Source organism: Phycodurus eques, chromosome 13 (assembly GCF_024500275.1).
Source record: "Phycodurus eques isolate BA_2022a chromosome 13, UOR_Pequ_1.1, whole genome shotgun sequence".
NCBI classification, from domain to species: domain Eukaryota; kingdom Metazoa; phylum Chordata; class Actinopteri; order Syngnathiformes; family Syngnathidae; genus Phycodurus; species Phycodurus eques.
The window spans coordinates 11,653,505-11,670,666 of record NC_084537.1 but is presented as its reverse complement, the minus strand read 5'-3'; the positions used below and the strand labels follow the sequence as shown (position 1 = coordinate 11,670,666).

General features: G+C 40.1%; 1 protein-coding gene across 5 annotated transcripts in view; it reads left to right on the top strand.

Moving 5' to 3' along the window:
* Window positions 1-16,852, top strand: part of st3gal3b (ST3 beta-galactoside alpha-2,3-sialyltransferase 3b) — a 47,804-nt gene extending 30,952 nt beyond the window's left edge. For 2 of the 5 annotated variants that reach the window (XM_061693240.1, XM_061693239.1), the window contains 3 exons: window positions 7,305-7,451; window positions 9,520-9,666; window positions 11,906-16,851. In XM_061693240.1, coding sequence (XP_061549224.1) covers window positions 7,305-7,451; window positions 9,520-9,666; window positions 11,906-11,995 — 384 coding nt within the window. In that variant the 3' untranslated portion in view covers window positions 11,996-16,851. Of the gene's footprint in view, window positions 1-7,304; window positions 8,901-9,519; window positions 9,667-11,905 lie in introns of those variants that run through there. The other 3 variants (XR_009769633.1, XM_061693241.1, XR_009769632.1) reach the window with 3 other exon arrangements.
* The last annotated feature ends 310 nt before the right edge of the window (window positions 16,853-17,162 follow it).

Genomic DNA, 17,162 nt, shown 5'->3' with positions numbered 1-17,162 from the left:
TTTCAGGGCATCTTCTTTATGTCAGGGATATAATGAGCTCATTCCAGACAACCCCATAAAATGATTGTGGAATTCCAAACCTTCTAAATCCCTCGTGTAGTTGGGGACAAGATGCTTCGGATATGTTTGCACATGAAAGCTGTGATGATAATGACAGTTTTCCTTTACCCCCCATTTCGTATTCTATATGGAAGTCAACTCTGTCTTCTTTTTAAGTACATGACACAAGTACAGGTCTGCTGAATTTGTGTACATTTGAATTTAATCATAAAGAACTGTTTTGGAAATGTATTCATGTACAGTTTTATCTTTGTATTTAACTTATGTGCAATGAATTAATTTTTTTTTTTAATAAACATTTAGGTTTACTTCATTACAGTATTTTAATGTGGGTCATTTTGGTTGGACTAAGTATTTTTTGAGGTGGTACTTGGAAAAACGTGGAGAACCACTGTTAGATAATTTGACGTTTTGTAGAATATATGAATTGCAATGTTATAGTAGAATTTAAAAGGAATTGACTTCCCATTTATGAATTGCTGCCCATTTTCCATTTTGGTATTCCCATACTTTTGTCTTCATTCCCATAACACGTGTTTGATCCCCCACTTCTCTCATCTTATATGAGGTCTCCTTGCCCTTTGACAGTGTTTTGCGCTAATACCAAGCATTAAGATCTTTAGTGATGATGTCTATGGCCGTGATTTTCCTTACAAATAAACTGAACGTTTGTAAAGCCTGTGTTCTAGTTGACATGCAGAGACTGAAACTTGGAATTCTATTAAAGAGGGGTTGAAACCAATTAGGTTGTACTTCCACAAAGTTTGGCAACATTTAAGAGACTAAAGGGCTAAGACTAGACAAGAATAATAGCCATTATAAAGTACCAACATGGACCAATTAAGTGGATGATTTAGGGTTGCTATGACAAGGACAAACACAATCCTGTCTTTATGAGAAGCTTTGTTGGCATTAGTTATTTTTATTTTAGGGTAATATTGCCGCTTTAATCTCTAGTATGGAAAGTTCAAATTGGAAACTTATGTGCAGCCACTTTACTTTATAATACTTGTCTTTAATACCCTGCCACAACCACCGAGAACAAATTTACGAAACACACCCCATGACGGCCAATGTATTCAGTTATACAAGGAAAAAAGACAAGCGTCAATCATTTAAAATACAGTCAATACTATACGTAAATAGTATTAAAATGTGAAAATTAAGGTTGCAACGATTAATCGAATAAGTTTTAATAATTAAATTTAAAAAATAGAAGTCTACAAAAATGTCTGCCGCAAAGCTTCGCAGGGATAGTTTTTCCATATGGACTAATGTCATTGCAGTTGCACGCACCACTCCATGAAGAAATAAGTTTGCGCGATCTCGCCGAGCCAAGAGGAAAGAGTCTGTAAAAGACAAGCCAAAATTTTGGACACTGTCTTGCACTTAATAAGGAAGATATTGTAATGTGTACCACAACATCACTTCTATGATCACCAACACAGGGCAATGTATCAATGTTAGCGAGTTATAGTCTAGGATAGCCTAGATCAAAGCTTTACACAGCTTTTAGTGCACTTTTAATTGCCTTATTGAACAAACAGTAAGTATACAAATGCGTCATTAAGCGCATTCATACATGAGATGCTGGCAGCCACAACTCTACTCATTAAACATGCTGCGTGACAAACGGGTTAGCTAGTTAACAGCCAGCCAACTCTACATACTCATTTGCTGATACCCACATCACTTACCAGACCAGTCCCACCTTTAAAAGGCACACACATTCAAAGTCACAGATAGTACAGTTTACAACGGAAGGATGGCACACCCAAGTGGACAAAACTGATACTTGCACTTTCCATGCATGTTAATGTTTAATAATGCTAAACCAATTTTTATCCGATTACGCTATTCATCGATGGAATAATTGGTAGATTACTCAATTCTAAAAATATTCAACCCTTCCAGCCCTAGTAAAAATTGGGCTTTCATCAAAAAATAGTTTTACCCCGAAACAGTTTTACTGTGTCGCAGTGGAGTTTAGTTTTACTGTGTCACAGTGGAGTTTTTAAGCTTCCGCTGTGGTATTATAATTAAGGTTTGAGAATCAGAATTGATCAGTCGAACAGAACAAAGTTTCTAGAAGGGAGAAAGTGCTTTGTCTTTGTTTCTAACTGTAAACAGGATGAGAGAAGTAAATCATTATATTATCTACAACAATGAAACGTTAAATATGAGTTGCATGGGCCTGTAGTGCTACACCCTGTGAGGGAAGGACAGGACAAGATAGAACAGGAGAAGGACATCTGTCGTTTGGCCCTTTTTGGAAAGGGGAAGTGTAAATTTGCTTGAGGAGACCGGTAGCATAGTTGCTAACGACTGCAACAGAAAGGGGTTTGGAAAAGCGAGAGAGAGAGAGGGAGGGGGGGCGCTCGCCGGTCTAGACCGATGGGCCGACACACTAGCAAAGCATTCTAGGATTTATATTATTAGTGGCACGTGCTATATACTGGCGGGCCATCTCTAATACACATTTGATATGGTCTTGCGGGCCAAATATAATTACATCATGGGCCAAATTTGGCCCCCAGGCCTGAGTTTGACATAAATGCTCTAAATTACCTGGAGGTGTGAATGTGAGTGCGAATGGTTGTTTGTTTCTATGTGCCCTGCGATTGGCTGGTGACCAGTTCAGGGTGTACCCCGCCTCTCGCCCGAAGATAGCTGGGATAGGCTTCAGCACGCCCGCGACCCACGTGAGGAGAAGCGGTACAGAAAATGGATGAATGCATGGATGTGAAGCCTTGAGCATTCCTTATGTTTGGATTACTTTTCCGCCTCATTGACTCCTAATAGCAGTACTCCTATACTTTTCAGGGATCATGCTGGTGTTACCATGGATTTGGCTTAATTGTATCATTAAACATAAGGGTAAGGTTATTTAATCAGGCCTTACAACTACAGCATAACCACCAGAATGTGTAACTTGTATATCTATCATTCATTATATTCATAGTATCTATGGACAAGGTTTGTGACTATAATTTGTCAGGACCAACAATGCGTGCTTATTTATTGCCAGCCTATTGTGTATTATGTTTTATGGGTATAAACATTTTTTGATGCAGAGCTTCCCCGAATCAAGACAATTTATCCCATGGGAGAAAAAGTCATCTTTATGGCTGAGCTCAAGACAGTGTACAAGTGAAAGTAGAACATTTGTCGTTTAATTCTGCAGAGCTAGTGTTGCAGTTTTCCATCTTACTTTGCAATTCCCAGTTAAAGCTTGTTTTAACAGGTGCTTTACTGAAAAGCAGAGACACACACACACATACTATTTTCTAATGACCAAGGCCCATTTTACCATAAACAGTTGCAGGACAAGAGAAAAAACTATTTCCTCCCCAACACCAGTTTGGTGACATCCTAAGCTAGAACTGCAGCTACACGCTTCTTTCCACCTTTGGAGCATGTGTGTCAGAGTTTAGTGGTCTCGGGCAACTGCTGCGGCTTCCTGTTCTGTCTGTTTTCAAATGCCACTGGCGCAGCAGTGTTTCTCTTGTCTAACACACTCACACATGGGTAAGCAGTCAGGCCAAGTGGAGGCAACATCCTGTTCCCTTGCGGCTGTTTGCGAAAGCTTTTTGACTGCTGCTCCCGTTGGCCTCGCTACTTCCATTCATTCTTGCGCAACTCGTAGCTTGCATTTAACCTTTTTAATATTGCTCACTGAACTCTTAATAGTACAGTGGTCTCTTGACTTACCAGTTTAATTTGTTCCGTGACCATGCTCGTAACTCAAAACACGAACATGCAAACTCTACACAACCAAGGCCGGATTTGAACCCACGTCCTCAGAACTGCGAGGCAGATGTGCTAACCTGTCGGGCACCATGCCGCTGCCATTAAACTATTTACAGCAAAAATAGTAACTTTTTTTCTTAGTACATTTTTCCCCATGAGTAAAGACAATTAAATTACAGCAACAAATCGGGATTATTTGCTCCACTTTTTGCCCCATGTCAAGGTTCAATTAATGAAATGTATCACACTCAAGCTGTTCTTCAAATAAAATTAAGCTGTTCTAAAAATTGTCAGCTTGGCACAGTTTGTTCTTTATTAGGTTTTGCATAGAATTGATCATGGGCGGATCTATTCTAGTCACTGCAAAATAAAATAATTTTGACTTGTTTGTTTATAGAGGCCGGCATGGTGGACGATTCGTTAGCACAGCCGCCTCACAGTTCTGAGGACCTGGGTTCAAATCCGGCCATGCCTGTGTGGAGTTTGCATGTTCTCCCCGTGCCTGCGTGGGTTTTCTCCAGGTACTCTGATTTCCTCCCACATCCCAAAAACATGCATGGTAGGTTAATTGAAAGCTCTAAATTGCCCATAGGTGTGAATGTGAGTGCAAATGGTTGTTTGTTTATACAGTATGTGCCCTGCGATTGGCTAGCGACCAGTTCGGGGTGTACCCTGCCTCTCGCCCAAAGATAGCTGGGATAGGCTCCAGCACGCCCGCAACCCTAGTGAGGATAAGCAGTACGGAAAATGAATGAATGTTTATAGGGGCGTTATGAATGGATATTTTGTTCCTACTTTATAGTAGTAAATTATTTTTGATATTGTTAAATTTATTATTTGAATAAGTTCAATAATTAGATGGCAAAAAAAATCATTGCAAGCACCACTCTGAAAAATACAGTAAATTGGCGTGGTGGCAGCGAGCCAGGAGGAAAGAGTGTGCAAAGTTTGGATCTTAATCATCATTGCTCCCAGTTTCAGAAAAGTTGGTGACCCCTGCCTTACATTAACCTAGTGGCAGGTCAGAAATGGCCCGCGGGACAAACTTTGGAGACAGTTTGTGAAGCTCATCAAAGAGATCTCCATTCTTTCTATGTACATGTTGGGTCATTGCTGTGCAAAGTGAGGGTGTGTATTGTGTTTGTGTGTCATTTGGCTTGTCTCTGTCCTAGAGTAAAGAAAAATATGCTTCAGTGTCTTTATTCAGCGTACGCAAGAAGTATACACATCCACACATTGCTAAATAGATTTCTGGCAAACACAAGCTGTGTTGACAGGAGAGATGAGCTGTTGTTCCTGTTACGGCTTGCCAAAAGCACAGAGCTGGGCCTACGTTCAAAAAGAGCCGCCACTGTTGTTGAATCCAGCAGACTTGTTTGCCTCTGCCAACGCACACACGCACGACAAGCACACAGTCATGCTTGGATGTATCAAAGGTAGCCAAGTGAGCGCTATTTGAACAGGTGATTCCCATTTACATCTTCTAATCTGGCTGGCTTTATTCCTTTTAGGAAGTCACACTATTGGCCAAGTCAATCACGCACTGCTGGTTTGTTGCCTGGTCATTTTGATTATCTGACGTGGGTAATGGGCTAAAGGAAGGCTATTATCATTGGAGGTGTGAAGTTGTTGTCAGGAAGGGGTCATGACTATTTTTCTGCAAGCTTCTGTTGTTTTGTCTGAATGACTGACGAGAGTGAGTACATTTCATTAAGTTGAGTTATTCTATTCAGGTGGTGCTGACTGTCTGTCTAACAGGCTTCCCAAGCACCTAATGATGATTGCTTTATGTATTAAAAAAAAAAAAAAAAAAAGTCTGTCGCTACAATGCCCTTGGGTCAAGGTGTGATTGCAATCACTTCCTTTGAAATGCTATATTCAACCTTTGATGTCAGTTGAAGCTCAAGTTTCAGCATTGCAATGCAGGTGGGGAGGTAAAAGAGGGTACATTTTATAGTCAAATTCGTCAATATAAATATTTTGGCATTGCATGTTATACATAAGTATTTTAAAAGACAGCATTGCTCACGGACTACAGTCACAATATCCAGATCGATGGGAATTTGTCACAACAGTATTGTGATTCGAAACATGCATGCTACAGAAACACATTAACATTCTTGGAAAAATACCTAAGAATTTTGGGTAAAAGCAAACAAAACTGCAGCCAGGAAGTTATACTGTAAATAAAGACACAAACATGGATTAGAATGACTTCCATGGTTGAGGTGAAAGCATAATAGTTTTGCTCTTGTTAAAACAGTTGTTACTCGGCCGACTGATATTGTTAAAATGCATTCAATTAATGAAAATTTAGATTGTAAAGAACTGTAACACAGTAAGAGACTGAGCCTGAGCGCAGATAGCAAATTTTCGCGAATAATTGTCGCCACCCTAAAAGTGATGCTTATTAATACAAAAAGTGATGGCCATATTAGTGCAGTGGACCCCCGCTTACTCGTGGTTTGGCGCCTGCCGATTCATCTGTGCTGATTTAAAAATAAATTCAATTTTTTGTTTTTAATTTAAATTTTTTTTTTTTTTTCTGCGGGGGGGGAAACTAACCCAGAAAATGGTTATTGGTGGTTTATCCCCACTTATGCAATCATTTGTTTTTGGGGGAAATGCATTTCTTTTCCCCAATGCAATTATAATGGATGTCAATTATCCACATATTTTCGCTCTTTCCTTTGTACCGCTAATAGCGAGGGGTCCATTACAGTTTAAACCATAAATATACCACAAACTATGATCCCAAAACACTTTAATAGTTGAGCTGTTGTATTCAACTCGTTGCCGTGTTTGGTCCTAGTTTGGCAAAACTATCATTAGCTGTAGCACACTCAGGTGCCGTGTTTAGAGAATCCCTCTCTCACAGTCACAAATCTAACATGGCTGTTATATTTGTGATTGGATAAGCGTGTGTGTAGGCGAAACCTTACAGACAACGGGCTTCTGTCTTCCACTGCTCAATGTTTGGTTGAGTCAACAACTAGTTGTTTTTTTTGTTTGTTTTTTTTGGTGCCACGGTACAGAAAATTGCAAATAGGGTTTTCCTTGAATAACGGAGAATAAGAATCTAAAGTATCAAAAGGATGACAGAATCCAGAAATCTGCAAGATGGTGAATTTACAAGTGCCAGACTGCAAGTACTGTATGTGGGTGTCTGCTGTAAACACACTTAAAATGTATTTGTGACACTTCTTTGCTCACAAATTAGGCAGTAATACCTTTGCCCTACTAATTAGTTGTCGTAGAGCCCCTCAACCTGACTTCAAGGCCCCAAAATATTTGTTAAATAAATATTCATATAGTGTTTGAAGGAATCCAGCTCCTGGTTGGCTTTTATGTTTCCAGTATGGGAAACAAAGAACTACTCTGCTTTCATTTTATTTTAACGTCTCGGATTCAGGTTCTGTTTTATCCTAAGGCTCTTATTTTGACATGACATCTGTCTTTTTTTCTTTCTCTTTATTTTGTCTGGATCACCTCAGCGAGGTACAGAGGGTTTTTGGAAGTCCGTGGCCCAGCATGTCCCTCGTGAGCCCAGCGAGATGAGAATCCTCAACCCCTACTTCATCCAGGAGGCTGCCTTCCAGTTCATAGGCCTGCCCTTTAACAATGGCATAATGGGAAAAGGGGTAAGTCGCAGGGAGGCACACACTTGCAGCTCCATGACGAGCCAGCAGTCAAGAATTACCAGCATTACGCTTGGAAATTGCCTTATAATTTCCTAATCTGTGTGGAAAGACGGAATCAGGAATTTGTCTAGGATCACAGGGAAGAGACAAAGTATCCACCTTCTTAAAGTGATTGAGAGTTGGCACTCAGCAGAACACAAAATGCTCCCACCTGGTGTGGAAGATATCTTTGAAGGGAAAGAAAAGAAATGAGGGGGTACGGAGAAGGAATACACATGAATGAATCAAGCCGCAATTTTTCATTCATTCGTCAGGAAAATTGCAGGTCAATACTACAATGTATGGAAATAGCATAATGTTTGTCAAACGGCCAAATATTTGAAGTTTTCCTTGCTAATTTAATGATTTGCTCTTTACCTTTTACAGGCACCCCAGAAGGTCAAAATTGTAGCACTTTGGTACAAGAAATTAGTGTAAGGTTGATACTAACCAATACCATATTTGATCACATTTGAAGTCCCTTTTAAGTGAAATTATCTACATTTGGCACACCACAGAAGAGTATTGTTAAAACTCCGGCCAAATTTGAAGGATTAAAATTAATCGACAGGTATATAAAATGTGGCTTCAAAATTGTGAAAAATCACTCCGTTCTCTGTACTCTCAGACGCTGTGGGCCTGTCCCTTGAATGCGCGGAATACATGTCTTGCTCAACTGTCAATCAAATACCTCTACTACGACGTGGAAAAATGATGCTGCTCCATCTAGCATCTTTCTTACGCCTACACAGAACTCCGTTTGAGCCGTGAAAATATACTGTATCCGCTTAAAGCCTCCTGCGGCTGGATCCCACCGGGACGAGGCACGCTAAAGCAATCACGCCAGTGTGAAGCCCCTGTCCAGATGCTGGCTGTCTCATGCCGGACTCCAGAGTGCCTCACTAGGCACTGTTTTAGCCACGCCCAAAAAAATCAGGAAAATTGATATGCTGAAACAGTTTAATGCTGTAGCTCCACAATTCAGTACTACATAGTTCTCAGTCCTTGCAGTCCTTGTTTTCATCAATTATCTTCAGACATATATAATGTATTTTTAAACAAATCTCTCATTTTACTTTAATTGAATTCCTATAATTGAAATCAATTCTCTAGTGTTGAGGCAGTGAATCTCCACTATTGGAGAGTCTGTCTTGTCACTCTGACCCAGGTTTTGATTTGTGCTTTTGACCCCTGCATCAGCCGCTTGTTTGTATGTGTGTGTGTGTGTGTGTGTGTGTGTGTGTGTGTGTGTGTGTGTGTGTGTGTGTGTATAGCCAGAAAGTAAAGCGGGACTGCTATAAGTGAATATCACCCGGTGCAGTCCTTTGCAGCTCTCCGAACACCCCTTCAATGAACCCAACACGTGTTCAACATGTGGGCATCTGGTGGGAGTGTGTTTCTCCTCATTTGGTATTAGCACATTTGTATTTCTGTCTATCATTGTTCTGTTGTCTCACACTGCAGGGTTTTATGCTCTGGTCTTTTTTTTTTCTCCTTTTTTTGTGCCCCTCAGCTCTGTTTCACCATCTCTTTTTGACCATCATACTGTATGTTTATGTATGTGGAAATGAATGAGTAGCTTGATTGGTTGTGTGTGTGTGTGTGTGTGTGTGTGTAAATTAATCTGTATTAGAGCACACAGTAGGGGGTTGGCCAGCTGCTTGTTCAGGTCCACCTACCCTGAGGGCTGCAAATCAGAGTAATGATTTAAATGGGGCCTCCCTTCCACTCTTTCTTCTTTAAACAAAACACACACAGAATCTATACCCCCCACCCGCAACCTCCCCCGTACGGGTGCAGCCCAAGGCGATTAGGAAGCACAGTTCAAGCCTGAAGATCACTGTGTCATACAAGGGGTCACGTTTTACAGGTAACAGTTAATCACAGAGTCTTCAAAGTCAGTTAGCAGAGCCGCAGACAAGGAAGGAAGGGGATAAGGGCAGGAAAGGAAGTCTGACTGGACAACAAGTGAGGCGAATTCAAAATGATTTGAAATTGATGCAGAACTTCTGTATGTCATTTGCGACAGAACATTCCAACTTTAGGCACGGTTGCCATAACAATGGCGCTGCATAACTGTGACGAGGTGGCGGTGGCCGGCTTCGGCTATGACATGAATGCGCCTCACGCACCCCTCCACTATTACGAGGCCGTCAAGATGTCTGCTATCAAAGAGGTGAGTGTCAAATCTTGATGTTAGGAATTGTAGATTGTTGGGATTTTCATAGATGGAGAGACAATCTCTGGGTCAAAGGAGGGAAATTCTTCTCACAGAAAGGACTCAGAGTGCTTCACATTGTTAAAATGCAGACATACAAAATACATCTTATAGTTTACATTTTTTATTTTTTTTGTAATAAGCCGTCATTTGGACTATTTTTGTAGGGTTTGTTAGTTTTTTTGTTTGTTTTTTTTTTCCTCTGCTTGTTGAGAGGGCGCTTCAGAAAATCCACCACTCAAGTGAAGTGGAAAAAAAAAAAAAAAAAAATTTCTGTTTGCATGGTTTATTACATTTGGGAGTTCTTTGAAGTTGCATTTGGCAATTAACTTCTTTGTCAGTAAATTATAATTAACTTCTTTGTCAGTAAAGTATAATTTCTCTGGCCAATGTTTGGGAAAATTGGAAAAATGGGGGGGGGGGGGGGGAACTATATATGTATCCAAGTTTCCTCATGGAATTCCCATGGCCATCGCTCATTGTAGGGCCGCCCTGATTTACCTATGCTCCTCCTCAGTTTACACAGAAAACCAGTGCAAGCAGCGAGTGCTGATATGTGTAAACACCATGAACACCGTTTGATGATAAACTTCCAGTGAGCTGCTGGCATTTATCATCATGTTCATCAATGTTGTTATTATCAGCCATTCAATGTTGGCCATGTGGAGCACTTGACTGCTGCTGTTGTTTGGTCTTTGGAGCCCAGATAATGAAGTTGGTAACAAAAGAATCTGTTTCCCATCAGGGTGGATGTGTTTCAAGACTTCTTGCCACTTGTCTATTCATTTTTGTGTAGTTTGGCAAATTTTCTTTAAAAATATTTTGTTTAATCACATATTTTCTTCACATGAATGGGTTTGCTTTTACAGTGGTACCTCGACTTAGGCCCCGTACACACAAGAATATTTAAAATCTTAAAAGATTTTTACCTGTGACAGACCCCACACATGAAGATAAAAAAAATAAATAAAAGTCCGGCATTTAGTTTTGGTCTTACCGTGTGTGCATGCGTGTGTGCGTGTGTGTGCGCGTGTGTGTGTGTGGTGCTCCAATAATCTTAACACAGAGCACGTCACACACGAAGATTCTGTTCCACCACCAATTTACAAATAAGTCATTTGAAGGCGAAATCTCATGTGATCACACGTGATTTCACAAAAACGAAGACGAGCAGATGCATACGCACTGATGTTAACTGAGTGTTTCGAAGGGGCAGGAGCGTTGTAAATAGCTATATCTTAAAAAAAAAAAAAAAAAAGACTTGCTTTGGAAAATACTTCTCGCCCGCTGGGGAACCCACTTTTATACCCAAAAACAAAAAAGACATTGGGTAAGACCTTTGCCTTTATGAATGTTGGTTTCCCTGTTCCTCAGTCCAGGTGCTTCTTGATTGGCTTCATGCTGTTTCACATCACAATTCACGGCGTTACGACTTGGAGACGTCTGCTTTCAACATGCAATATGCTGCCATCCAAGCAACTTCGTTTTCAGGGGCGTCCCTGCTTATTTCAATAAGACAGTGCCAAACCACATTCTGCATGCGTTATAACACCGTGGCTTCAAATTAAGAGTGCGAGTACTAGACTCCCATTGAAAATGTGTGGCCTATTACGAAGTGCAAAATACAACAACGGAGACCTCGGACTGTTGAGCAACTGAAGCTGTACATCAAGAATGGGAAAGAATTCCACCTCCAAAACAACTAGTGTCCTCAGTTCCCAAACGCTTATTGAATTTTGTTAAAAGGAAAGTTGATGTAAGACAGTGGTAAACATGCTCCTGTCCGAGCTTTGCAGGCATCCAATTCAAAATGAGTGAATATTTGCAACAAAAAAAATAACAATTTTGTCTTTGTAGTGTATTCATTTGAATATAGGTTGTAAAGGATGTGCAAATCATTTTCTGTCATTTACATTTTACTCAATGTCCCAACTTCATTGGATTTGAGGTTTGTAATTTACTGTCAAACTAAGCATGAGCAAAGAGAATTATACATTGTGTATTCAAAACAACCACGTAAATTTGCCCAAGGGAAGTCTGCTAGTTTAATGCCTACATATAATGCAAAACACCATATACGGGCTAAGGAGTAGCATCGATTTTCGGCCAGGTCGCTCGGTGTGCGGCGGGCATAATGCTTAAATCCATATTTGTGAATTTTGTCGAACGAATGATTTGTTTCTCTGATTTCCCTTAGTCATGGACGCACAACATATCTAAGGAGAAGGAGTTCCTGCGCAAGTTAGTGAAGGCCAATGTCATCGCGGACCTCACCAACGGCATCTGAGCTTATGGCCATCTATTCTCCTTCCCCATGGACTACCGCACAGGAAGCCGGGGAAAGGGCAAAAGAACCCCCAAATGTCCAGGTGGCCTCCACAATACAAGGGTTTTCATATCAAAGGAGATTGCTTTCAAAAATAAGTTTAGTGGTAACGTGCACACACGCGTGCCTTCTGAACCAAAGACGCCGATTGATTGAAGCACGAGGTAAAACGGGGGGGGGCGGCGACTGGAGCCACCCACTTCCTCTCTGATGCGCTGACACCTTTACAGCGTTTACCACTTTAATATCCGGTATTACACCAATGACGTGACCTGCAGAAGTCGGGCAAAGTGGAACAAAAATGGAGACTGTGCAGGGACGGGCTGAGTATTAGCAGTGCCAAATGTACCTCGAACAGAGGAGAGGTGGCGCTCCTCTCCTTTTTCCTGCCTGAATGTATTCACTTTCCTCAATGTAAATAGCAAAAGATTTTTACTTTTTAACGAGCTGCTGCAGCAGCATCCTGACCATCCCTGCCTCTTTTCCCACATTTTGCTTCTGTCCATTTTCTTCACACAAGCCGATGACACTGTATGTTGACAGAAAAGAAGTCTCGTATAGTTTGCACTCGAGGCCATAGCTCCTCTCTAAAGCCCCTTAAACTCTCAACAGCTCTATTTGGCATCCAGTGGTGATTAAAATTTGATGTTTAGGCAGTTTTTTTTAAATTCTTTTTTTTTTTTTTTTTTTAAATAAGTAAACTTCAATTCCTGTTTTAGCAATATTATATTTGAGCTGCTTAATTGTGTTCCCCAACTTTTGTTAAGCAAAGGCACATGTACAAATCTGTCACACCACCAAACAAAAATGTCCATTTTAAGGCCAGCTTAGTTCTCACTTAAGTCAGTTTCCAAGTCAATACAGGCTGAAATCAATTTCATTTAGACTATGACGTTACATTTGAAAAATATCATGGCACACGGCCAAACAGAAATGTTACCAAAAGTATATATACTGATATAGTGATTGAACACACCTCAATCTACCCACAAATGTATTTACTCTGTGAAATCTTTGTTGTATGAAAGACAAAGAGGTGGATACAAAGGTTAATTGTACCTTCTGTCATCTAGTGGAAGAGCATTTAATTGTTCTGCCTGTCACTATATGTCGCTGGCATTGATAGATGAACAAAGATACATCATTTATAGTAAACTATTTTTAGACCAATTAGGTGACATTAGATCATTTCTTGTGGAACAGTGGTTGGGAATCGGTGCTCTGAGTGAAAACAAGGAGAAGCAAATTATTTCTTTTGGAGAATCAATCTTCGTCAGCTTGTCATCCCTATAAGGTGAACCCCAATCACTTCCATCTGGACGCTTGATTTCTCTCATGTGAGTGTGTGCGCATGCGTTTCAGTTTGCAAGTGCGGCGGCCTGCTACTGTCTGCATCGCCTCGTCTGGGTCGGTGGACTGAATGTTGAAGCCATCCTACCCGTTGCTGCAGATCTCATCGTGCTAGAGAAATTTGACACTTTTTGATTGTTGAAAAAATAGATATACATTGTTTTCATTATTTATTTAGTTACGGAGACCCAGCGTTTGGATCACAGGCAGGCCTGCTATCTTTTCTCGTCGCGTTCTGAGGAAACTTAAAAACTGTTTGACTTGACCATTGTGTGCTTTGTCTAAGATTACAACAATTTGTGTGGCAAAAGCAGCGTTACAATCCGGGAATTATTCAGTTTGTTTCTGTTACAATCTAAAACCCTCATTGCATCCTCTTTTCAAATCACTCATTGACTCCGAAGTATTTTCGTACTGCGACGGGTACTATTTCAATATAACACAATCAACAATATCAAGGCAGGAAAGTTCAAATGCAGTGTAGCCTTGAGATACGAGTGACCCGATTTGAGTTTTTGAGATACGAGCCATCGCGATTCTTCACTTCGACTTGTCAGCAGTGAACTCAATCCCACTCACGTCACAATAAGCAGCAGTTTAGCAAATATTGAATTCATCAAAAAGGTCTAAGGCTGTTTAGTGCCACTCATAATTAAAGTTCACCACCAAATGAAACTAAACTAAAAGAAATGCATATTGTGTATTTAAAGCACCCACGTTAGCATTTCAGTCCATTAGCTTAATGCTAACTGTTATCCATGTTGCACTGCTATAACCCTTTAAGCAATGGATTGAACACAAACGGTGCAGCAACATGTAGACAGCAGTATAACAGCTTTGTCATATTCTTTATCCTCTGAATAGAATGACTAATATTAGTGCTGTACTAATGTGATAGGAGTTAACGCCTGAATGAACAGTATACTGCCTCTTATCGATGCAGTGTGAAAAAAGGTATAATTCCTTTTAATTATATTTTTCATTACTGTATGTTTTTTCAAAGTATGCTAACATGGAGTGCTATTTTCCTAATTAAAATACAAATTTCTTTTTTTTCAACGAGCGTGCTCTTGGAACAAATTAAACTCGTATCTCAAGGCACCACTGTATTTTCACTATGCGACGTGTACTATATTAATATAACATAATCAACAATCCCAAAACGGGAATAATCCAATAGCCCAAAAATATTCCAAATATCTGTTTGCCTTCCAACATGAATGACATAATCAGTTTTGTAATCCATGTGCTTTTGATAGTTTTGGAAATTTCTCGATTTTGTTTCTTTCACTCTCAGGTGGCTTTTCACCTCTTTTCTGTATATGCTCCTCCTCCGGAAGTGCATACATACTGTAAAGGCACCCGCGCTTAGATCCCAAATTGTTACTCTGAAATTATCGCATCAAATGGGATTTTGAGAGAGCTCTTAACAGGCGCTCACACTGCCTTACGTTTCATCTTCTGGAAACTGCAACGAGGAGAAGCGCTGCTGTTTCACTATGAGCAGTCAGCTGCACGTTATTTGGGAGATTTGGGTGCGGTCCATTTCATATCTGCTGTGTTATGTATGCATGTACGTATGTAGATCTGATTTAGAAACACTTGAAGACACTGGTTGTCTTGGATGTATGTTTTTTTTTTCTTTTTTTTTTTTTTTTAAATCTGCATAGTCACTTTCTACTGCTGTAAAATACAAAATACCCTTCTCACAAAAAGTTCCAAGGTCCACTTGGATGCCTTTCTGTAACTCCTCCAGTCTCTATCAACCTGCTGATGATATGCTGACATTCTATACTTTCTCTGAGAACATGTTTGTGGGGCTGCAGACAGGATGTTCTCAGAGGAAAGTGGTCACTGAGCTTCGTGTCATCAGCAGGTTACAACAGAGAGGCTGGAAGAGTCACAGAAAGGCATAGAAGTGGATGTCCTTTGAAATGTTGTGACTTTGACATTCAGTCCTGAAATATTAGGAAAAGGTACTTGTCCTTTCAAAGGTTAAGACGAGGTCAAATTAAGTTCACTAGTGATGGATCTAGTGCAGTTTAGGTTCATCCTAAAATATTTTGAACTTTTTGTGAGTTGCGTATGTGCTCGCCATGAGTCCTAATCCAGGGTACTCATTTGGATGCATTTGTTTTAAAGGGGACATATTGTCCATTTTTTTCATATTTTGAAACCGTTACCAGGTGTAATTACATTTTGTCATTTTACCCATCAAGAAGCATGCTTACCACTATTTGTCTTGCTGAAATTATTTGGCTCGGCAAGAACCGTTTCTTGCTGGGCCAATGGCAAGTACGGCTTTTGTTATGGGTTTCCTGACGAGATTACTGCATTTTCACCCGCGGAGGCAGCACTTCATCCACTGAGCAGACAAAAGGTTTCTCTCCGGTGTGTTTTCTCGTATGCTTTTTCAAAAGTGACTTGTAGAGAAGAAAATTCCCACAGTGAGAACATTTCCAGCGTTTGTTGTTAGTGTGACCTTCAGATTGTTCGTGATCATCAGTGTGAGGAGTGTGTACCATTGTGTCGTCACTATCTGATAGTAGAGCGAAGACTACTCTTTATGCACTTCGATTAGTGTGTGGCTCTGTGCATGTAGCGCATGCAGCAAACACATCGCCAAACACAAATTTGGCAAAATTCCAAACTGCGTGCTCAGAGGCACATTTGCAGAAATAGGCAGATTTACTTTTTTTTTTTAATTTCACCTTTTATTGGTGTACAGTTATTTGTATACAAGCAGTTGAAAGGTCAATTTTCTATAAAATGTCCCCTTTAAACCTAAAAACTGTCTGAGAGTAACAATTTGATTCAGCAAGGCAGTCTTACTTTTTGTTATTAGGAGAGAAGCTCGAAAAAGGAGTTACTGAAATATTGGCAAATGTGCTCGATGCACATGGGGAGCAAAACGATGGCTAGTACAAGTATGACATATTTTGCCTTGTCAATTTTTATTTTCAAACACGACTTCTAGTGTGACTGGTGTCCTTGAACGCACCAGCAAGAGGTTGTTTGGTCCCCCGACATCTGCAGCACTACATCTTGGTCCTGTGCCACTTTGGTATCGTTACACATCGAAGTTGGGCTGTCAATCTGTTTGACACTAAACAGATTTGCAGTTGAAGTGCTGCGCGGTTTTGTTATGGTTTTGTTTTTTCCTCCCCATGCAGTTTTCGTTCAGATGGACCGGGCCCAAATCTCCTTGAAGTCGAATGTATTCAATCAAATCATGTTGATTATTATTATTATTTTTTTTTTCCTGTATCATCAATGGCAAGTGATCAAAAATGGTGTTACTGTCTAAATCCAAGTGTAAATTGCTTTCTGCGACTCAATTAAAAGGTTTGTAATGGACGCAGTTTCTGACTGATTCTGTTTTTCGTCACAATACACCCTCACCTTGTCACATTAGTGTAAAATGAGATCCAACACAATGGCTCTATCAAGACCCCTGACAATTTGAGTCCCATAATCAGATATCGAAGTTTTATTTGTGTGGTTTGCAATGGTGTACAGCAGCAGCACAATATCCTATAAAACCGGGGAAAACCTTTGTGCTCAAGGGCCAGATTTGAGTTTTGAAACAGATGGGTCATGCAGGTCACTTGTAGGTGTGAGGTAGTAACAGTTTTTAACATTTGTAATTAACCAATTGGTTAATAAAATAAAATACATTTGAAATATATTCTATCATTCAAAAGTTTGGGGTAACTTTTAAGAAAAGCAGTTTTGATTTTAAACAGCTTCTACACTATTTCTGATATCTTCATTAAAA